Source organism: Mauremys reevesii, linkage group 20, assembly GCF_016161935.1.
Source record: "Mauremys reevesii isolate NIE-2019 linkage group 20, ASM1616193v1, whole genome shotgun sequence".
Classification (NCBI taxonomy): Eukaryota; Metazoa; Chordata; order Testudines; family Geoemydidae; genus Mauremys; species Mauremys reevesii.
In genome coordinates, this window is record NC_052642.1 from 23,777,255 (window position 1) to 23,798,919 (window position 21,665).

The 21,665-nt window shown below is 50.0% G+C and overlaps 2 protein-coding genes across 2 annotated transcripts; one reads left to right on the top strand and one right to left on the bottom strand.

Moving 5' to 3' along the window:
* Window positions 1-2,259: 2,259 nt before the first annotated feature.
* Window positions 2,260-8,207, bottom strand: TMEM199 (transmembrane protein 199). Its single transcript, XM_039507528.1, has 6 exons — window positions 7,926-8,207; window positions 6,231-6,304; window positions 5,969-6,058; window positions 5,364-5,406; window positions 4,598-4,710; window positions 2,260-4,414 (listed from the first exon to the last, which is right to left on the bottom strand). Exons 1-6 carry the CDS (start codon window positions 8,113-8,115, stop codon window positions 4,319-4,321), a joined length of 606 nt encoding a protein of 201 aa, XP_039363462.1. The 5' UTR covers window positions 8,116-8,207; the 3' UTR covers window positions 2,260-4,318.
* A 21-nt stretch (window positions 8,208-8,228) lies between these two features.
* On the top strand, window positions 8,229-16,747 carry POLDIP2 (DNA polymerase delta interacting protein 2). The gene is made up of 11 exons (XM_039507525.1): window positions 8,229-8,492; window positions 8,589-8,670; window positions 9,223-9,320; window positions 10,201-10,297; window positions 10,948-11,023; window positions 11,703-11,810; window positions 12,090-12,226; window positions 13,225-13,251; window positions 13,454-13,579; window positions 14,619-14,698; window positions 16,276-16,747. The coding sequence occupies exons 1-11, from the start codon at window positions 8,326-8,328 to the stop codon at window positions 16,388-16,390; spliced, it is 1,113 nt and encodes a 370-aa protein (XP_039363459.1). The 5' UTR covers window positions 8,229-8,325; the 3' UTR covers window positions 16,391-16,747.
* Window positions 16,748-21,665: the final 4,918 nt, after the last annotated feature.

Here is a 21,665-nt window from a genome sequence, read left to right on the forward strand (position 1 = left end):
CTTCCAAATCCTTTCACGAGTCCCTGCTTTTGGGATCGAGTCCCCCAGCCTGTAAGTATGGCTCACAGTCTTGGTTCCCTCCTGTACATTTACATTTAGCCTCATTCAAACACACAGTTGGCTTGTGCCCAGTTTACCAAGTGATCGAGATCACTCTGAATCAGTGATTCGTCCTCTTCATTATTTACCACCCCCGCATGTGACTCTGGGGTTTCTCCCAGACCAGTAAGGGGCTGTGTCTCTGCTTCCCCTGTAACCCTGAGTGCATCTGTGCTGTGAAGGTTTGACTCAGAGCCCTGGCACCAGCAGCATGTCCACAGCACAATGGCCTCATCTTGGCTTCCACCAGCCTGGTCGTTCCTTGCAGGGTGACACCAACAGCCCTTAATGTGCTGAGTTGCCCCAAAACGGTCTCCACTGCAGTGTCCGGTCCCTCTCGCTGGACCCCCCCATGTTAAGTTTGCTGCCTCCAAAGAGACAAAGTGCACTCCAGCCTGGTAGTTCAGCTGAAGAGCCACACTTCACTTCAATGGCCGGCACTGGCCTGGCTTTGTAATAACACAAGGACAAAGTTATTAACGAAGAAGGTCGGTTTAAGAGAGAAGAATAGAAGACACAGGTTGGTTACAAGTAAAACACGCTTTCTAGTGACTAAAACTTAACGTTAGCAATTTACAATCTTTGTCTAAGTAGGTTTCTCACCATTGTGCATTCCCAGACACTGTAAGCCCCTTGGCTGAAGGATCCTCCTGTGATGAAGTGGGAATGTTTTTGATGTGTTATTTGAATACAGTTTGGAGCTAGCTGGGAAATGGAGAGGGGCCCCCCCGACAGGGCTTGGGCTTCCCAACGGGGCTGTGGCCTCCCTGGGGGCCTTAGATGGACCTAACTAAAGCGGGTCCTGTTATCTGTACCGGCAAGACCTGTCTTGGACTGTGTTCCTGTTGTCTAAATAAACCTTGTTTTACTGGCTGGCTGAGAGTCACGGTGAATTGCAGGAAGCCAGGGGTGCAGGGCCTTGACTCCCCCACATCCCCTTTCTCAGATTGAGAGCTCTGGCCTCTTGTGTTCCCACCGTGATGGATGCCAAAATGGCTTTTTTTCCTGCTTATATTTTCCAAAATCTATTATCTCTGTTTCAGGAGCCAGGAAGGCTTTTTGGGGGGTGCAGGCTCCCCACGAGTCATGACTGTTAATCTCTTCCCACCCCCTCCTTTATCTCAATGGCTTTGTTTATCTTTTAGGAAGATGTACTTTTTGTTGTCCTCTGAGGTTTTACCTGGCTCAATTCACATTGGAGATGCAGGAAAATAGGTGAAACATTCCTTAGTCTAGGACAGGCCAATGGTCCATCTAGCCAAGTAGCCTGTGTCTGACAGTGGCCAGTGCCAGATGCAAGGAGCAGAACAGGGCAATTCTGAGTGATCCATCCCCTGCTCTCCAGTCCCAACACCTGGCAGTTTAGGGGGTTGTGTCCCTGCCCATTTTGGCTAATGGCCATGGATAGACAGATCCTTCATGAACTTCTCAAGTTCTTATACTTGTGGCCTTCACAACATCCCCTGGCAAGGAGTTCCACAGACTGACTGTGCGTTGTGTGAAGAAATACTTCCTTTTGTTTGTTTTAAATCTGCTGCCTGTTAATTTCATTGGGTGATCCTGGTTCTTGTATTATGCAAAGGGGTAAATAAAACTTCCTTATTCACTCTCTCCACACCAGTCATGATTTTATAGACCTCTATCATAGTCCCTCCCCCCCATTAGTCCTCTCTTTTCTAAGATGAACATTCCTAGACTTTTTAATCTTTCCTCATATGGAAGTTGTTCCATACCCCGAGTCATTCTTGTTGCCCTGCTCTGTCCCTTTGCCAATTAATATATCTTGAGAGGGGGCAACCAGAACTGCATGCATTGCTTAAGGTGTGGGAGTACCATGGACTTGTATAGTGGCATCGTGATGTTTTGTTTGATCATCTATTCCTTTCCTAATGGTTTCTAACATTGTTAGCTCTTTTGTCTGCTGCTGCACATTGACAAGATGTTTCAGAGAACTATCCACAATGACTCCAAGTGGTAATAGGTAATTTAAACCCCATCATTTTATATGCATAGTTGGGACTAATTTTTCCAATGTGCATCACTCTGCATTTATCAACATTGAATTTCATCTGCCATTTTGTTCTCCAGTCACCCAGTTTAGTAAGATCCCTTTGTAACTCTTCACAGTCTGCTTTGGACTTAACCATCGTGAGTAGTTCAGTGTCATCTGCAAATGTTTCCCCCTCACTGTTCACCCAGTTTTCCAGATCGCTTATAAATATGCTGACAAGCCCTGGTCCCAGTGTAGATTCCTGGGGGACCCCATGATTTACCTTTTTCAATTGTGAAAACTAACCATTTATTCCTGCTCTTTGTTTCCTTTCTTTTAACCAGTTACTGATCCAGGAGAGAACCCTCCCTCTTGTCCCGTCACAGCTCACTTTGCTTAAGAGCCTTTGGTGAGGGACCTTGTCAAAGGTTTTCTGAAAGTCCAAGTCCATTATTACCTTTATCAGCCAGATATTTTTGATGAGATTACTAGTTAGTTTGACAGCATCTGTTTGCCATAAACCCATCATGATTTGCATTAATTACATTACCTTCCTTTAATTCTTGATTAATCAAGTCTTGTATCACCGGCTCCATTATCTTCCCAGGGATCAGTGTCAGGCTGATAGGCCTATAATGACCCAGGTCATTCCGTTTGCCTTTTTAAAAAATTGGCACAATATTAGCTTGTTTCCAATCTCCTGGAACTTCCCCAGTGCTTCAGGACTTACTGAGAACCAACGTTAGTGGCCTGGGAAGCTCCTCAGCCAGCTCTTTAAAAATCTTGGTTGCAAGTTATCTGAACCTGCTGATTTAAAAATGCCTAACTAGTGAACTGGAGTTATCACCATACGATGAGACTATATAATGTCTTTCCCTAAATACAGAACAGAAATATTGATTGAACACTTCTGCCTTTTCTGATGAGTGATGATTCTACCATTTCCAGCTAGTAATGGACCAATACCATTATCATGATTGCTTTTGTTCCTAATATATTTAAAAAACTCCTCCTTAATTCTGCTGGCTATAGATTTCTCCTTGTGTCCATTTGCTTCCCTTTTACGTTTTCTACAATTTCCAACTTGTGACTTGTCCCTATCCACTCCTTTTCTTTCATTTGTTACACATTTATTTTTGTATAGCTGCCTTCCTTTTTCCTCTAAACAAAGTCCGTTTTTAATCAGTACATCTTTCTTCCTTGCTTCCATCTTTCTGGGCATGTAGTAAGGTGTTCTTAAATGTTTCCCAATTATCATTTACACTTTTCTGCTTAAATCATCCCTCCCAGCTTATTTGGCCCAATTGGTTTTGGCTTTGTGAAATTGGCCTTATTAAAGTAGCACGTGTATCTATATTTCTGGTCTAGACTTTATTCAGACTGCACATAAGTCATAATCACTTGTACCTAAGCTAGCGTTAATTTTTAGATCTGTGGTCAGTTTCTATTAGACCTCATCTTAACAGATAAAGAATTCCCTGCATTGGCTGCAACACCTTCTGAGTTAGGAAATTTCCTAGTATGGGAGGAACAACGTGGGATTAGGTGCCCTCATTCTCCTGGGGAGCAGCTGTCTGCATGGGGGAGAAAATGCACTGCCATGAGCACAGGGCCTGGGTCAGGCACCCACTGCTTCAGCCAAGAGCAGGCAGGGCTCATGCCCTGTACAAACTGTGCTCTACCCTAAAGCAGCCCGGCTAGTGCGCCATGCAGGAATGTGAAGAGCATTAAAGAAACCAAGTATAACGGCTTCTGTAGAAGCAATGGAGTTGCAGGGGTTGCGATAAAGAGGGCAGAGAGACACACAGGCTGCCCAGGTACACAGTGCAGGCATTTCACACGCAGCATCTCTGCCCTAGAAATCTGCCTTGGGGCAGGAGGAAGGTAATTCTAATGCATACAGAACCCGTTTATTTTGAACAAGGGACAGCAACTTCAGAGCTAGAAGATGAGGCAGCAATAAGCCCCCCACTCCTCCCTGTGCCAGTCGTGGATTTGAAACCTCCCACTGCTGCTGACTCTTCTGTTCCATGCCACAAGGTCCCCATTCAGTGCATCTGGTGATTCATTTCAAACGTGGCAGGAATAAGGGACATGGTGTGAGGAAACTGCAGTAGGCACAGCGACCCAATGGACCAAAGCCAAACGTACCTGTGAACAAATTAATAACCCACAGGGGAGGAAAAGACCTCCAGCGTAAGGATCACAGTCTAAGTGAAAGCCGCCTGACTACAATCCTCCGAGCTCCCCTTCCATGGTCCGCACCATCACGTACAGTTCAGCCAAGCCCACCACTGAGGCCACGATCACAGCCGACAGCACACGCTGGGGGGACAAGAAGAAATAAGGGAGGTTTAAGTGACGCTGCTGGAGCGTTCCAATCAGCCTCCTGTTCTCAGTGGAGATGGCATTCCTGCCAGTTCCTTCCAATGTGCTCTGAACAACCCAAAGGAGGTTGAAGATGGAAAAAACAAACATGGAAACTGTGCTGTCCCAGCTCACACTCACCGCTGCCATTTCTGTGAAGATGTACTGGCTGCCCAGGTATGTGCAGGCAAATGCAGCCACCACTGTGACAATGAAGTTGAATATGGTGATGACCACGGCTTTCATGGACCTAACTGGGGATGGAAGGGAGGGAGGAGAAATGTCAGCAAAAGCATTTGCAGATAAAAGCGGTTTGTCATTAGCATGCAACGTAAGGGCTTGGGGTAAGCTATAGTACCCCTACCTGAATCTGCCAGTCCCTTCCCCATTGTTCAGATAGAAAAATACTCAAGAATAAACACACTTTGTACCTTTTGAAAAAACTTGCCTCTTTTGAAGACGCAATTTTGATTTAAAACACTAACAAATTCACCTCTGCCTGCATTGCTGGGCCCACAAACTGCAGCAGGGGGACAGCATGAGCCAGAGAGAAGCGAGCTGGAAACAAAGTTTCACTGGTCAGGCTATCTAGGTCAGAGCTGGCAGACATCTCTTCTTTAAGCACCATGGTCTCCCCTTTTGATCCAAACTCCCAACCCTGAGGCTTTTCAAAGTCCTTCAAACTCTGACACCCATATAATCATCCCCTGTAGTTATTTAATGTATAAATAGGGACCGTCCCTTATTTCAAATTAAACCCATCTAGTGAAACACAGCCTGCTAGTCAGAGAGAGGTGGGACTGCTGTCTTTGAGGATGAGTAGCTGGCAATTGATTTAATTCTCACAATTGGCTTTCTGCCTGCTGGGCATACACTGCCTGTTTCCTCCTGTGTTGAAAGAACTCACCTTGCCTTCCCAAGTCAGCCAGAGTCCCGTACCGGTTCAGTTCCTGAGAGGAGAAGAACAGGATTATAAAAACCTTATTCCACCCTAGGTGTCAATTCCATAGTGGAGACAATTCCAGTAGAGCATCCTGCACTGCTGTCCCATTGAGACTAGAACTATATTTGATCAACAGGCTTGTGGGTACCACCCTGATGGCTCAGGTTCCCTTGTTTACAATACAGAATTGGCAGCCCTGTTTGAGGTGGAAGGCTTCCAGCACGTCTACTTCTCCCTTCAAAGGCCTCGTGCTACATCAATCCTCACTCCCGGTGAGGGACTCTGGAGCTCAACAGTGATACTCTTGGATAGGCCAGTCGGGGTCGTGGGAAAGCAATATGAGATGCTCTCCGCACAGAACTGAGTTGCTTTTGCCTCTGAGCTTCCAAACCAAAGAGGCCAGGACCCCAAATTCATCTCTGGGCATTGCCACCAAAGAGCTGTGCTGAGTCACTTATGACTTTAACAGTTATGGTGGTTCCATAGGGTACGGTAAACTTTTATAATGGGTGGAGAACAGACTGTCCAGATTTATTCTGATCTTGTATCTTCCCTGCCCTTCTTCAGACCTGGCAGTTGATGTTTCTTGTTATCCGCTTGTATTCCTCATTGGCTAGCTTAGCCTTTATCTTCTCCAGACGGGCCACCAGCTCTGGGTTCTAAAGACAATTAATAAACAAGAGAAACTGCAATGAGAGCTGAGGTGCCATTCATTTATTCTGTACATTTCTTGGCACATGAAAAACCAAGTTTTAGCGTCCCTAGCTAAGAGATGGAAACAGTGTTCTAACAATAGCTGTAACTAGCATTTATTCCATGCTTGTTACATACCCTTGGAGGTTTCTCCACTTCAGGGAGATAAATCTCGCTGCCTTCCAGTAGCTCATGGAGATACACAGGAGAACCTACAACACAAAGAGTTCCTCTAAATCCTTTCCATTCAGAAATGTAGGCAAAGCAGTGAAATGTAACATCCAGGTCATTCTCTGGATCTCTAGCTGGTCACATCAAGGATGCAACAGGGAAATGTCTCAGAGAGAGAGAGAGAGAGAGAGAGTTTAAAAACAACTATTTTAAACAAAATTGTTTTCATTAAGTTAAATATGTTGTCAAGGAGAACAATATAAAAATCCTGATCATTCCACATAACAGCATCCGCTTAGTGCAAGAGTACTAGAGTGAAACTAGCCAGGCTAGGTTCACAGTTCCAGGATAAATAATTAGATTTGAGATCAGTTTGAGCAATGATGATGTTAACAAAGTAAGTGAGGAAATATTGTAAAGTGAGGGGTTTTATTTTGACTGTTTAACTTGAATTTTTACACTTCACAGTAGTTTTCATTCAGCCAATTCTGAGAGAACACTTTTTGTGGATAAAATTAACTGTTGCTTTAAAGTACAAGCTTTGTAGAGTCTATCATCTGAGATAGATCCCCAAACAGTTTAGAGGAGTTAGAGATAAATACTATGCACTTGTCTAACATCTACCAGCTGAAGATTTCAATGCGCTTTAAAAACAATAACTTAGGCCACCAAATACCCTGTGAAGTCAGTATTATCCTCATTTTTCAGATGAGGAAACTAAGGGATCGACATTAAGTGATTTTCCCAAAGTGGCAGAGCCATGAAAAAAAACCCAATTTGTGCCTTAAATTCTAAATCCTGTGTCTTAATTATACAGCCATCCTTCCTGCAACAGGGAAGAAAACATGTCAGAGGTATAAACATAATGAGGAGGCTGAGATACAAAAAGGGGGCTCTGGAGGCAGGAGTTAGAGAGAAGTCAGCACCAGTGCTGGCCACGCTGTCTGAAGGGGCAGAGGTCGATGGTTCTAGACAAGAGAGGGGAGTCCCTTAGTACAGGTGACTCAAAATCCATGGAGGTTTTTATAGACAAGAATGGAAGGCTCCAGTTCCAAGTTGCCTGAGGTAACAGGGTGCAGTCTGAAGATAGTACAATGTGGCTATGCCTCTCTGTACATGCAAGAAAGAGAGCAGCAGCATTTTGCTGGAGAGCTGGGACATGGGGAGACCACAGAGAAGCAAGGAATAACAGAGGTGACAGGAACCAGGAGAAGGATTTCAGCCGAGGCAGATCAAGGCTGTGGCACTTGCAGGAGATGGAAGTCAGTTTTACGGTCCCCTTACTGGAGGGGGCAGTAGGTATTTTGGGGACCCTGGATGTTATTTAAAAAACACACAACCTTCCTGGATTCCAGCGGCTTTTTAAACCCCTAGAAAATCTTAGATTTTAAGAGTTTGCAAAAGCAAAGTTTGGCTGCGGTGTCAGTATGTTGTGTGGACTGATAATTTATATAAAGGGTGAAGCTGCCGATCTGCTGCTGTTCCGCCGCTTAGCAGCGGGTGACTTTGTGCATGTTTTGGTTTCGCTGACAATAAGCTGGGCCCCCTAGAAGATCGGTGGGGGAAGTGAGTGTCCCGCTCGTGCCCGCAGCTGCAGGGGCCGGAAATGAGCCCGGCGGACGCTCAGCCTCAGGCCAGGGCTCCGGCCGGCGCCTCTCTCACCTGCCTGGCGCAGGGCGCCCTGCAGCTTCCGGAGCAGGCTGAAGGGGACGAGGGGGCCGCGCCCGGCGGCCGGGGCCCCCAGAGCGGCCTCCAGCTCCGCACGCAGCTCGCGGGGAAGCCGCCCGAGCTCCCCGCTGGCGGAGGCCGCCGCCCGCACCAGCCGCTCGCCCGCCACCATGGAGGACGCCATCTTGGACAGGACGGGGGGGGGGGGTCACATGATCACAGGCCCGTTACCAAGGCCTCTCCGATCAACCATAGAGCCCCCCCGCGCCGCGCGCAAAGGGCGCTGGGAAGGCGGGGGTTGCGGCCGCGCGGTGCATTGTGGACCGGTGGTGGTGTCAGAGCTAGGCCCTTCCGTTGTCCCCGGCTCGGCCGGCCTCGGGGGCTGGCGGGCGGGATGTCGGGCTGCGCGGCGCGGCGCTACCTGGCGGCGGCTCTGAGCAGGTGCCGGGTCCGGGCCCGGGCCCTGCCGCTCAGGGAGGCCCCGAGCCGCGGCCTCCGGGCGCTGTGTGCGGGGGGGCCCGGGGGCTGGCAGCTGCCCGCGCGCCGCCACCTCTCGTCCCGGTGAGCCGGGGGGCGGGGGCCGGGCGGGGCGCGGGGGGGGCCGGAGCCCCGCAGCCCCGGCCCGGCCTGAGCTCGCCGTGCGCTTTCTCCCGCCAGGAACCGGGCTGAGGGCAAAGTGCTGGAGACGGTGGGAGTGTTCGAGGCGCCGAAGCCGCAGGGCAAGTACGAGACGGGCCAGGTAGGTGCCCCGGGGCGGCAGCGGGGCCCGGCCCGGCCCAGCCCAGCTGCGAGACCCCGGCCGGTGAAACGGCCCTGAGCGCTGCCCGGCTCTGCCCGCTCCCAGGCCTCGTCCCGTCCCGCTGCGCCTCGCCTCGCCTCGCCTCACAGATCTGGGTCCTTTCCTGGCTGGCCTCACGCCGCCCCGGCCCGCAGCCCCGCCCGCGGCTCTGACATCTCCGGCCGGCTTCGTTGGCAACTGAAACGTCCCGTGGCCGAAGCTGCATTCCCAGATCTCTCTCAGCCGAGCCTTCTCCATTCCCTCCTCCTTTGTCACCACTCTCCTCTCTGTCAGCAGATCCAGAAACCGGAGCATGTCTTAGATCCTTTCTTCTCCCCTGCCCCATCAACTCCGGTTCTGCCCAAACCTTGCCATTTCTCCCTGCATGGTAACAATACAATGCTGCTGCTTTAGAAGTGTGAGGTTGTTACCTTTTTTATTTTATTTTGTTATGCGTTTTAATCTTTTGGCTGTGATTTGCACAGGACAGAAGTTTATGATTCCCCTTTTCAGCTGTTTCTTCACAGTGTATTTGGCTACCGAGGAATAGTCCTGTTTCCCTGGCAAGCCAGGTTGTATGATCGGGATGTTGCTTCTCCTGTTCCGGAAAAGTAAGGATTTACATTTCTTCATTTGCTCCCATGCTGTTTAAGCCTTTTACTCTTCTTCCTGGTCAGGGTCACTGAGGTTTTAGGAAAGAGTGAGGCAAAGCCTCAGGTGACTTGTGTGTGAGCACCAAACTGGGAGAGAGCGGCTCATAATAAGAGAAACTATTTTGGTATTAATTTAGATTAAGTTAAAAGGTGGGAGGAAGGTTTTCGGGAATGGTGTGTGTGCTTTAGAAAACAAGTGGGTGGTGGAATTGCATGTTAATGAAAGAAATTCCTGTGGATTTAGGTGTAGGTTGCTGTATAAGTCCCTAGTGATTTGACCTGGTCGGCCTTGGCTCCAGTCTTGGCAAGCTAGGTTCAGTTCAGCTTTCTCACAGATGGTGAAGGCTTGTCTTTCACCTTCCACTCCATGCAGCTGATGAACCCCGCGTGAGTCTTGTGGGACATGGATAGGACTGAGGAGTGAACACATTGAAAATAAGGGCGGAGTGAAAGCATTAACCCAGATAGGAAGCCTGGCTGAATAGCGAGACACTTCTCAGTCTCTGTAAATGGTTGCATCATGCCACTGACATGGATATCTTTTTGGCATCTCCCACACATACAGCAGTACATGATGTGTGGTGTGAATCTCACATTGACTGAAATGGAGTGACTGGAGATCCAGCAGTATGTTCAGAACCCCCTTTTCCTTTAAGAATGAACTTGTTGCTGGTAGCAACTGTTTGTACTTTATCCACAATATCAGAGATGCAACCTGATGTATGACCAAACTTATTCCTGCTCTATGTATCACTTGCTGCTGGCGGGTGTAATCACATCTGTAGGGTGTAGGCTAGTGAAGGGACTTCTTGTGCTCAGAATTTGTCTTTCTGTTTAGGAGTGAGAGTGCAGCAGGGCATGGATCCAAAGAAGTCAAAGGCAAAACTCACACCTACTATCAGGTGCTAATAGATGCTCGGGATTGCCCACATATAGTAAGTGTCTGATAACCTTGTTCTTGACACCCAAAGATCCCCTCTTCTGTTAGTTCCTTAGATGCAGACAGCAGCTGTAATGAAAGGCTGTTAATGTTGTTCCTCTATGGTGGGATGTTTGGAACAGGGGCGACTGACTGGTTCTGTTTTACCAGGTCATCATTCTGCTAAGAAAGATCATCAGAAATGTTTAACCTTTACTCTTCTGAGTAGGTCAAATTTCTTCTGCCTAGGTTAAAAGCGACAAAGAGTCCTGTGGCACCTTATAGACTAACAGACGTATTGGAGCATGAGCTTTCGTGGGTGCGTCTGACGAAGTGGGTATTCACCCACAAAAGCTTATGCTCCAATACATCTGTTAGTCTATAAGGTGCCACAGGACTATTAGTCTGGATCTGTAAAAAGCGACAAACACGGCTACCCCTCTGATACTTGATAGGTTAGGTAAAGGCAATAGGAAGCAACAAAATCTTCTTTTTAGTTGGTGTTTGGATTGTGATTTTTCTCTAGGAGATTAAAACAAGAGAAATGTTTGTTCTGAGCTGAACTGGTTAAATGAAAGAAATGTACAACCTTGAGAGAAGAAGAATAAAACTGCTGTTGGCCCACAGTATTGTCCATTCGAAGCGCTAAATCCCCTTTATTTTCAGTCTCAGAGGTCACAGACGGAAGCAGTGACGTTCCTGGCGAATCATGACGACAGTCGAGCTCTCTATGCCATACCAGGTGAGTAAATAGCTGCTCTTAAGCTTTCTGGAGAGTGCAGATTCTCATGAGATCAGGCTAGGAGGACCGTGAGAGGTGCCATCGCTAGTGTAGACTAGTAACAGCAGTACATAGATCTACCCCTGATGCCTTGTCCTAGGCCTCTTGGAGAACAGTCGAGTGACTGACGTGCACTGCACTGTGAAGAAGTGTGTTCAGCTGGAGTCAGTGGCTAGGCGAGTGAGGGAGTCTTGACTGTTGCTCAGATACTTTGAGCTGTTGACCCCAAACTCCACTCTCTCTACTTAGCAGTAGATCTACTCAGATCCTACACCCTGCATTCCTTTCACCTCCTTTATTTCTAGAGCTGCTGGATCTGTTTCTCCTTCTGTTGTGTTCCCTATCTGAAGTCCTTGTGTGATAGTCTAATCACTTCTGCAGCCGCTAGTGGCTCAAGAAGAGAATTGGCTTTATGTGCGGAGAAGTATGTATCCATTTTGAAGAAGATAGTAAAGCGAGACGTGAATAATTATTGCCAGGGAGTGTCCTGTAGGTTGAGGATAGTTTTGCTAGTTTAGATTTCCTCTGCCAGGCCCTTTCTTTCCTGCTCATTAGTGTAATGTCTTGCCCTAATAAGATGCCTCCTGTGAATCTCCCTTTGCTGATGGCAGTTAATGGCTGATGTGGGCTTCTTCTCTAGGTCTAGACTACGTAAGCCATGAAGACATCCTTCCCTACAGCTCCACCGACCAGGTGCCAATCCAGCATGAGCTCTTTGAGAGGTTTCTTATGTACGACCAGACAAAAGGTAACTGCATGCCCCTGGAGCCTTGCCCTAGAGAGAGCCTCTACAGAGCCATGTGCTCCTATAAGGCACTTTCATAAGGAAAGACAGGCATCTGCAGCTCGTTGTCTTAGATGCAGTGCATTACCCGTGCTGGGGTGAGTGAGAGGCTTTGTTCTAGCAGAAGCATCCTTAGACAGACCTCTGTAACCATGTAAAAGCTGCCACTCTGTCTGAGAGGTGGGAGTTCAGGAGCTTATGTATAGCCACTTGGATAAACTGTCATCTTTCCACTCCCTGCAGTTCCGCCTTTTGTAGCAAGGGACACGCTGTGTGCGTGGCAGGAGAAGAATCATCCCTGGTTAGAGCTGTCTGATGTGCACCGAGAAACCACCGAGAATATCCGAGTCACTGTCATCCCCTTCTACATGGGCATGAGGGTAGGTCTGGGTCTTTCCTAGCGTGGCCACCATTGTTACTCTCCTCACCCCATCCTTTCTATGGGCCAGTGCAGATAGTGCCGAGTCCTGCTGCAGCATCTCACTTTCGTCCTGTGACCTGGCTTCTTGTTCTACTTGCATCCTCACGTATCATTATCCCCAGTGGTTGTGAACATGGAAACAGGGGACAGAATGGTTATGGGAACATCCCCATCTCAGCCCCTGCTAGTTGTTAGCTGAGTTCTTTGGAAGGCCTTGGGCTGCTCTGTGGGAGAGGTGCTACTAAAGGGCAGGTGAGAATTTTCACAATGCCTGGATCATTACACTCCCTGCCGCTAGTGTTGGATGTAAAATGGCACCAGCACAATCTGGACTGCAGTGAGTTACACTTGCAGTCCCCCACTGCCTCCCGGGGTTTGGCACTCACTGCTTTGCCTTCTCCCTGGGGCTGAGGAGTTCCCTGGTTAACGCTTTCTGGATTCAGCTGACACCCTGTGCTTCCCACCTCGGGGTTCAGCCTGTGTATTAGCCAGCTGTCTCCTGGGGTGGAGAGCTGGGGATTTACACATACAGGTCAGTTTCAAAATAAACAGTGCCTCTAGGACCAGTAGGATTGTAAGGCAGCCTTGGACCACAACACGGGCAGGCCCCGATGTAAGCTAAGCTGCTGGAGAGCCGAACTGGTATGTATCCTGTCTGCTAAGCAACAGCATGTGGAGTTGGGCATCCTCGAACAGCACAGGGGGTATAATTAACAGGGGTACCCATGACTGGTCAGTTCTCCAGTCACTGGTGGATCCCTGGAGCTCTTCTGTCACAGTTACATAGCTGCCCAGGCCAGTGCTACCCTGGGAATGAGGGACTAACTCATGGTGAATTTGGAGAGTGTCTCAGTCTGCGCTGCCCAGTCAGCGTGCTGCATGCTTGTGCTGATCACTGAAGGGGCAGTGGCGCTGAGCTGAAGGGCAGCTATTAAACTAGTTTCTTTCTCTTGACAGGAAGCCCAGAATTCCCACGTTTATTGGGTAAGTGCCTTGTGCTCCTGTAAAACAGCCTGAGGAGGAGGAGGGCCTTTCTTTGCTGTGAGGTGCTGGAAGCCCCACCATGGCTATGGACAGATTTATCACGATGGGCTCTGAGGGAGGGTGGCATCAGCAAGTGGACCTGATACCTGGCCTATTGGTGGCTGGCTCCAGCTCCTGACGATTTTGTCTCTTGCCTCTCTAGTGGCGTTACTGTATCCGCTTGGAGAACCTTGACAATGAGGTGGTACAACTGCGAGAACGGCACTGGAGGATATTTAGTTTGTCTGGCACCCTGGAAACTGTCCGGGGCCGAGGAGTTGTGGGAAGGGTAAGTATTGCCTGGAATCTGTCCTCAGACATAGCCTCCATTTGGGGCACTCGCCCTGGGTTGATTTATCATTATGCGGCTTAATGGGCACTTCCAGTGACTGCAGAAAGTGTGCGCTGTGGGAGTCATGTGCACGGTTCCTTGCAGATTCTGTTACTCCTGAGGGAATTCTGCACCAAAAAATTCTCCGCACAATATTTTAAACTTCTGCAAATTTTATTTCTCAATAAATAAATGTGGCTCCAGCATGGCAGTGGGGAGCACAATCCACTGGCTGCATTGAGGTGGGAGATCACCCTGAAGCCTCCACCACTAGTTCCAGCATCTATGCCTTACTCCCACAATCCCCTTCCCCTGCCCTATTCCACCCCCCCATTCCTTCCCCACTACCTCTTCTCCTTACCCCTCCGTCCCATCCCTCATTTCTCCGCTGCACCTTGCCCAGCCCTACCGTGGGTTGCACAGGACGGGAGCTCCACTGGCGCTAGGACCCAGGAGGTGGCATTCAGCTGCAGAGTCAGCAGAGCTGCAGCCCCCTTCAGCTAGGCAGCTCTGCGCTTGCAGAAATGGTGGGGACAGGGGCACGTAACCCTGTGTGCTCGCCTGTTTGGGGGCAGTTCCCCCCAAACTGCACCAATGGTAGTTCCCCCTCCCCCGCACACCCTCCCTTTGGTTCCTTGCTGTTTTCTGCCTGCCCGGGGGCTGGGCTTTATGCAGGCACGCAGTCCTGCAGAATTACCCCAGGAAGGAGCCCAGCAGAAAGTGCAAGTCTCGTCAGCAGAGGGTTGTTCTAGTTCACTCAGTCCCCCAATCATCTGACTATGGGGGGAACTGAAATAGGGTGTCATGCTGGTGCTACTTATTAGGTGTGGCCTTTATTATGGGGGTGGTGATGGCAAGAGGAGGAACAATTGCTAAGCAGCATTTTGAAGCCTGAGGAGCTCTGCTGATTTTGTTGCAAAGCAAATCTGCCAATGGCTGGCTGTGGAGAAATCTAAGGGGAGCTGACTGATACAGTGGGGTCTCTTTGTGTCCACAGGAGCCAGTCTTATCCAAAGAGCAGCCAGCATTTCAATACAGCAGCCATGTCTCCCTGCAGGCATCCAGTGGTCACATGTGGTAAGAACCAGTCACTGTTGTGGTAGTGCAGAGTCCTCAGTTGGAGATTAGGACCCCCGAGACAGTCTGTGTCCCAGAGAGCTCACAGTCTGGGGTTCTGACAGGACTCAACTGCTGGTGGGTGTGGATGAGGCAACTAAAGGTGGCTGCACGTTTGCATAAACCAGGCTGTAGTGATAGTTCCAGGAACCCCTGCTGTCCACGAGCCCTGGCAGAGGCTCTTAGCTGGTTCCTCCTTCTCCCCCCGTTTCTCCCTTGTGACGGAGTTGGGCCCTTTCCAAATTATCTGCTTATATGCTCAGCTCCCCAGCATGTTACCTCTTGAGTCCCAGAGGCAGGGTTGTACTGGCTCTTGTGCCCTGGGGCCTTCCTTTAGCAGAACCCACTGGAGGAAATGCTAGTGAAGTGCAGTCACATTCTCCCAGAGTGAGTCTGAAATTCAGTGTCCAAAGGCCTGATGCTTGGGATTGTTCCTGGCTTACGCAGTCCCATGTACTTCACCACCATTGACAACTAACCACTCGTTCATTAAATCCCTAACTGTGCACGTTGTGATGTGGATGCTCAGCCCCTATCAGGAGAGGTGTCACATGACACCTCTCTTCCCCACCTTTGCGCGTATCTTTCTCAGAAGCGGGGGGCTGCTTTGCAGACACTTGTATCTGAGCTGGAATTACTACAGCAGATCTGCCCCTTCAGGCTGAGCTCTTGCTAACTCAGGCTTTCACCTTGCCTGGTTGGGTGTTCCTGACTAGTTGAATGAAAGGTCCCCTGGGAGTAGAATGCAGCTCGTTGTAGTGTTCTCCCTCCCCAAAGTCTGAAAGGAAAGCCAGGCGCCAGAGCTAGGAAGCCATTGCAGTAGTGGGGAGAGGAAGGGGCTGGAATCCCCGAATCACCAAGCCACATCACTTCCTTTCTAGTAGATGGTCATCTCAGGTGATGAAGAATCTGACTCCGAGCTATTATTTTATCTATCAAGACCTCTCCCTGTTAGCTCACATCCTGCATCACACAAGGCAGCTTGTTTTCCTGAGGCAGTGGGAGACCTGCTGGGGAGTTGACTTGTCTTACCTGTGTATGGAAATGTGTGTTCAGTGCTTAATCTTCCCCTTGGAAATTGTGAGGCAGAAACTTCAGCTTCCAAACTGCCTATGATGGGCCTTTAAGGACTGATCCCAGGTTGCTGAGCCATTGGGGCTTCTGCTGGTAAACAAGAATGTGAATTTGACCTATTTGCAAACTAAACTCAGATGGCCTAACTTAGCCTGTCTCCGGCCTGGACTGAGGCGAACATTGTCCGAGCTATCTGGGGGTGGCTTTAGGCATCTTTTCCTCTCCGTGGGGTGCCTTGTACTACAGCCTGGCCTGCTCTGTGTTGGGCTCACCGCCTTGCCATAAGTGAGTCACATGGCTGGTGATGCTTTCCTGCCAGCGCCTGCCTTTGCAGGATCCTCCCACCAGCAACGGCAGAGTGCAGAAGGGTTGATGCCTCCCCCAGGAGTTGCCATTCCATTGCTGCACTGTGCGGGGCGTGGTGATGCAGTGGTCTCAGTCTGGTCTCTGACTTTGTTTTGCAGGGGTACTTTTCGGTTTGAGAGGCCTGATGGCTCCCACTTTGATGTCCGAATCCCACCCTTCTCATTGGAAAGCAACAAAGATGAGAAGACGCCTCCCTCTGGCCTTCACTGGTAGAGCAGTCTAAGCACAGTGCCCCAGGAGAACAGTCGTGCACTGCAGACCTCTGCTTCCCACCCTGCTGCAGCCAGGGAGATGGAACTTTTCAATATTTTAAACCATTTTGTTTTAACCTTTGCTAAAGGGGAGTTTTTGAACGTTAACACTGGCTCTTTCAGGCTGCTTGTAAGCATCATAAGCTGTATTAGTGGATCCTTTCTTCCCCCTGGCACTGGCTGGTGCCCGAGCTCGGGGGGGTTAGAACTGTGCTGCTGTGAAGATGGGCCCCCTCAGCAGGGCTGGGCCCTTTCCAAATGTGTTTGAATTCTCTGGGACGTGAGGTTTCTCTTTAATAAACTGGCCCCTCTAGTTGTAGCCTATCTTCCTTTGTGCACCAAGGCGTTGGTCTCACGGCCAGCTTGCCCCAGGCTGTGCAAAGCAACGTCAGCCCAAACGTCTGTGCCCGAGGTGTGAGCTGGCTGTGCCATGTCAGTAAGGCGCTGCCAGCCCTAGAATGCAAACGCTTCATTGGGTTTAACAAGTGCTGCTGGAGAAGCCTGGTAGCCAGTGTGTGGAGTGCACCATTTGGCGCTGTGCTGCTTGCCAGGCTGTGCCCTGAATTGCTGCCAAGCCCCTGCTCTAACCAAATGGGTGCAAAGGGTGAACAGCATTGCGTGTGGGCCCGCGCAGAGCACGTGCTCTGAGACGGCAGCAGCAGTCATTGTGGTCAGCACAGCCGGGTTAAAGGTCACTAGGAAGGCGCCCCTCCTCCTCTGCAGGCCACACACTCTACCTAGCTTTGAAAATGTGCAGCTCAGTGGCTGCTGCAGACAGCCCCTTCCCTGCAGAGTTGTGACACTGGTGGTGCCCTGGTGTCTGTCCTGCATTAGCAACTCCTGCTTGGACAGGAAAGTTCCCCTCTGGGAGTTAGTGGAAGGTAGAAACTGGTCTGTAGCCTGGCTACCCTGAGGAGGTGCCTTACAGGCAGTGCAGAAAGGTCAAGGCCTGGGTCAGAGCTTTATTCCCCAGTGTGTGGGCTTGGACTGGGGTGTGCTATGACTCCCCAGGCTGCACAGCTGAGCAAACCAGGGGCTGCTTCTAATTCAGGTTGAATGTAGGTGGGTGTGCTCTCTTTGCTGGTGCTTGAGTATAGCAGTGGGGGTCCCTTTTGCATGTGAAGGTCCCACACCTCCCCAGAAGCCAGAGGTTGTCTTTCTGCATGTTGGGAGTGGAGTCTGAACAGCTCTGAGAACCTGGGGATGGACCTGCAGGAGTCTGGGGTACAGTGAAGGCTTCTGATGTGACACCGACCCCCAAGACACTTGTATTAAACCTGCAGCTGGTAACCTTGGTAGCTAGGCTCCTTCCCTGACTTACCATGAGTAATCAAAGTGAAAGCAGAGGGTGTGTATGCAGAATACTCAAAGTTCAATGGCTAATTGCTTCCCTGGCTAGTCAGACATTCTGGCTGATTAGTCTTGTCCTGTCTTCCTTTCTCCATCCAAATTGGGCTCTCCTTCTGCACTCCCCAGCTTAGTAGGGCTGTGGCCAGGAAATGAGCTGCTATTTGTGCAGAGGGAATAGTCAGTAACTTTGGATCTAAGCAAATAAAAAGCCATTTCTTCTCCCCACTGTTCTGACAACCCCCAGGAACAGCCTTGTTCTGTAGGGTGTGTGGTAGGGGAACATTCATTGCACAATCCTGTGCAGGGCCCCGCAGGATGATGTGCTTGGCTCAGTACTGTGCCACCCCAAAGGAACGGAGTTAAATGATTGGGAAGGGCTTGGTTGTCTTTGAGCAGAAGCAGAGAGGCTTCCAGGAAAGGGGTGTAGAATGGCCGAAGCCCTGCTCAGCCAGCTTGCACTTGCACAACTCTGGTGCCCAGGCTGCAGTAGATGGTTTCAATCCACCTGCTGTGGCTAGCTAATAACCATGGGCAGGAGCCAACACGTGGTTTCCAAAGGGCTGGAGTTCTTGTGTGAAGAGAGGGGGTTGTAGCGGCTTCCTGGCACCCCAGCCCCTCTTTCTTGTAAACTCTTTGCCTGGGGAACTGGCTTTGCTAGTGCAGTTGAGATGCACCTAGTGCCTGCGCAGCCAGAATTAACCTAAAACAATGGCTGTCAGTCGGGTGAGGTGCGCTCCCAGAGACATGGCTACACAGGGGCTTTGAATCCGGGGGTGTGAGGGGAGCCAGGCAGGTGTGACATTTCCAGGGGCATTTCCCAGGCGTGACTAATGGGGAGGAGCTGATGTCATTGGGCAGCACTTGAGGCAGTTGCCCTCCATGGCTCATTCTGCATTGGGGTGGCTTGTGACTGAGACCGTCACCTTTTTCTAGGTGTCCCTCTCTTTCGCCCTTGATGGCTCAGCTGCCTCCGGCTCAGTGTTCATGGTTCTCATTCTAGAGTGACAGCTGGTGCTACTGCCAGACAGGAGACATTGGTCCGCTCTCAGCGCAGCCCTAAATCCAACTGTTTCTGGGTGGGGATAATGATCAGGGCGGGTCCGTGGACAGGGAAATTTGAGCAATAGTTTTCAAACAGCACTGAGACCTGGAGTGCCAAGTTGCAGTCAGATAACAAGTCATGTTCCCTCCTTGCACCCTTACTAATGGGAAACCTGCATGAGCGGAAGGTGTGTAAATCTGGAAAGCTGCGGCTTGCACGGTCTCCCAGGCTGGCTTTCCTTTGTCATGTACATAGCTGTACAAATCAGTAATCAATAAAGTGTTGAAGTAACTGATGTGAGCTGTGGCTCTGATTTTCCCAGCTGTGCCCCTGGGCCCCAGCCTTTCCCCCTCCCCGTTTTGCTCGGATTCCTTCTGCAGGGTGGCCCCTACAAACCACAAATTTGTCAGTGCCCTTGGTGAGACAGGTACTTGGTAAGCTGGGCATTCATTGGGAGGCTGCTGCTGTGTCTGACTCCAGATCAAATTTGTTCTGTTTACAAGTGCAATGATTTCTTTCTAACTGCTAGCTCTGAACGATCCACCTGGAGTCTGAAAGACCAGCTGGTTCTCCATCTTGTGTGTCATCAGCAGCAGTAAAGGTTCTTTCGCCAACTCTGTCCTCAGGGGATACCTGTTGCCTTAGGAAGGTTGGAATCACTAAGATGGATTAGACGGGGGGTCCATCTAGCCCAATGTCCTGCCTCTGACAGCAGCCAGTACCAGCTGCTTCAAAGGAAGATGCAAAAAATCCTGCAGAAGGTGATTATGGAAGAACATGTACCCCAGGGGCAGTTTTCCTGGCCCCTGCCGGAGAGTGAAAGAGGAGGGTTTATGGCCATCGTACAAAAGGGGCATCCTGTCTATGAAACTATGGCTGTACTTATCTATGTGAATGTCTCATCCTTCTTTGAATCCCACTAAGCAACTGGCCTCTACAAAATCTTGTAGTAATGCGACCCTTGAGTTAATTATTCCTTCAGAGACTTGCAGCTTTGCAAGCAATGTTGTTGCTTATACTCAGGCAGGACTGGATTCTGCTCTGAGAGCTGCATTGGCACCATGAACTAGCAGGAGTGATAATCAGTTAACACTTTGTCACTAGGATGAATTGCCCTGGCCCTGATGCACCCCGGAGAGCTGCTGAGGATTGAAGAGCCTTTTTCACAAGTAGACACCCACTTTTCTAAGCAGAGCGATACTTTAAAGATGCTGTGGCTAGGTCCTGTGCTGCGAGACAAAGGAAATGTCCACCTCTGAGATGGAATGTGCATTTGAAAGGCAGTGGGGAAAAAATGCCCTTTTCTGTGGCATCCCCAAATCCTTAGTTTGTGAACTTGAGGGACAAGCTGCCAGCCATTGACGAAGAGCTGTGCTTGGGTCACAAATGAGACTCCTGCCCATTCAAACCAATGCTCTACAGGCGGGGTCTGCAGAAGCTGAACCCACCAAACCAGAAAGATCACCCCCACTTCAGTCCAATGGCTGAATTTCCCCACAGTGGCAGGGCAGCTGCCAGGTGACCAAAGTACTGTGAAACCACAGACCTGCTTCCTCTCACCATGACAAGAGCAAGCTCGTGAAATGCTTGCGAGGAGCTGGGCATAAGGGTGAGCGGACACCCCCAAGGAGAGAGCACCCGAATCCCCTGGACCAGCCCCAGAAGGGGCAGGTGAGTCATTGCTTCCCATGTAGTTCATATATGGAATAGGCTGCCTCTTCTATTCAGCTGTAAGGCCACTATGTCCCCGTTTGGCGCGAGAGTTAGACAGTTGCTGTGGAATTTAAGGCACCTCTCCTTGAAATGCTTCCGGGGCTAATCTGGCTGGGTTGTAAGGATTGTTGTTGGGGGTGGGGAATGTTCAACTCTCTTCCTACCACAAAGGTCTCTGTCTTCCCCATTTCTTCTGAGGGGCTGCTGGGAGCATCACTCCTGTCCCCAGGCTCCTTTGCTTGGCTTTGTGCTGCACAGTTACAGCTGATGGAAGAAAACGCGTTTCAGTCTGGCTGCATCTATATTTAAAGAGCAGAGGTGGTCATTACTGCGTGGCCCCTCCCTTCGGATGTGGCTTGTTTCTCTTCTATTCTCTAATAAACAATAGAGTGAATGACTTCCCAAGAGCCTGTGCTGCCCCCGTCGGGGGGAGAGGAGAAAGGGATGGTCCCTACCGAGTGGTCTGTGTTCCATTCCCCTTGGGGCAATGTTGCCTCCCCAGGACTCCATGCACTGCGTGAGAGACCCCCATCCATGGAGCCTGTTGGGTGAGAGGCAGGGGACTTATTCTTTACATTGGGGTTTCTCTGCTTTTGTCTTTGGACAGGCAGTTCTGAGACACTCTCCAGCAACTTGCAGTGTGTGGGGACCAGGATTTGCTGGCCAGGCCAGAGAAGAGGTCGCTCAGATAACTCTCCTTGTCTGCTCCCCATATGAGTGGCCAAATCTCTTTTGCTTTCCCCTCTGTGCACCTCACTGTCTTCGGCTCCTTGTCTGCTTTAGGGATGAGGAGTCTCTGGAAATGACAATCTTGTTTGAATTCCACAGAATCCAGAGGCAGCTGCTTGGTGTTTCCAGTAAATGACTCATCTGTCCCATTTCGAACGCAGAGCCTTGGCATGGGCTAAGAGAATAAAATCCAAGGTCAGGTAACATATGGGAACCTCTGCTGGATGGTTGTGTTTCTGGGTAATGCCCTGGGTACAGAGACCAGGCTGTGCACTTCTGACGTGAAAGAGGAAAGTAATGTCATATGGGGAAGGCAGAAGAGGAGGGCACTAAGTTATGGCTGCCAGGCAGCCCCCATGCACAGCTGTGGTTAAGAACCAGAGACTCTTCAGAGCCATCAGAG

Excerpts from the sequence above, each read along its gene's own strand:
- TMEM199 (XM_039507528.1), bottom strand. The coding sequence starts at position 8,115 with ATGGCGTCCTCCATGGTGGCGGGCGAGCGGCTGGTGCGGGCGGCGGCC. Across the intron at positions 6,305-7,925 it reads GGGCGCCCTGCGCCAGGCAG|GTTCTCCTGTGTATCTCCAT; the intron begins GTGAGAGAGGCG and ends TTTGTGTTGTAG. Across the intron at positions 5,407-5,968 it reads CAAGAAACATCAACTGCCAG|GAACTGAACCGGTACGGGAC; the intron begins GTCTGAAGAAGG and ends TTCTCCTCTCAG.
- POLDIP2 (XM_039507525.1), top strand. The coding sequence starts at position 8,326 with ATGTCGGGCTGCGCGGCGCGGCGCTACCTGGCGGCGGCTCTGAGCAGG. Across the intron at positions 8,493-8,588 it reads CGCCGCCACCTCTCGTCCCG|GAACCGGGCTGAGGGCAAAG; the intron begins GTGAGCCGGGGG and ends TTCTCCCGCCAG. Across the intron at positions 9,321-10,200 it reads GCTTCTCCTGTTCCGGAAAA|GAGTGAGAGTGCAGCAGGGC; the intron begins GTAAGGATTTAC and ends CTTTCTGTTTAG.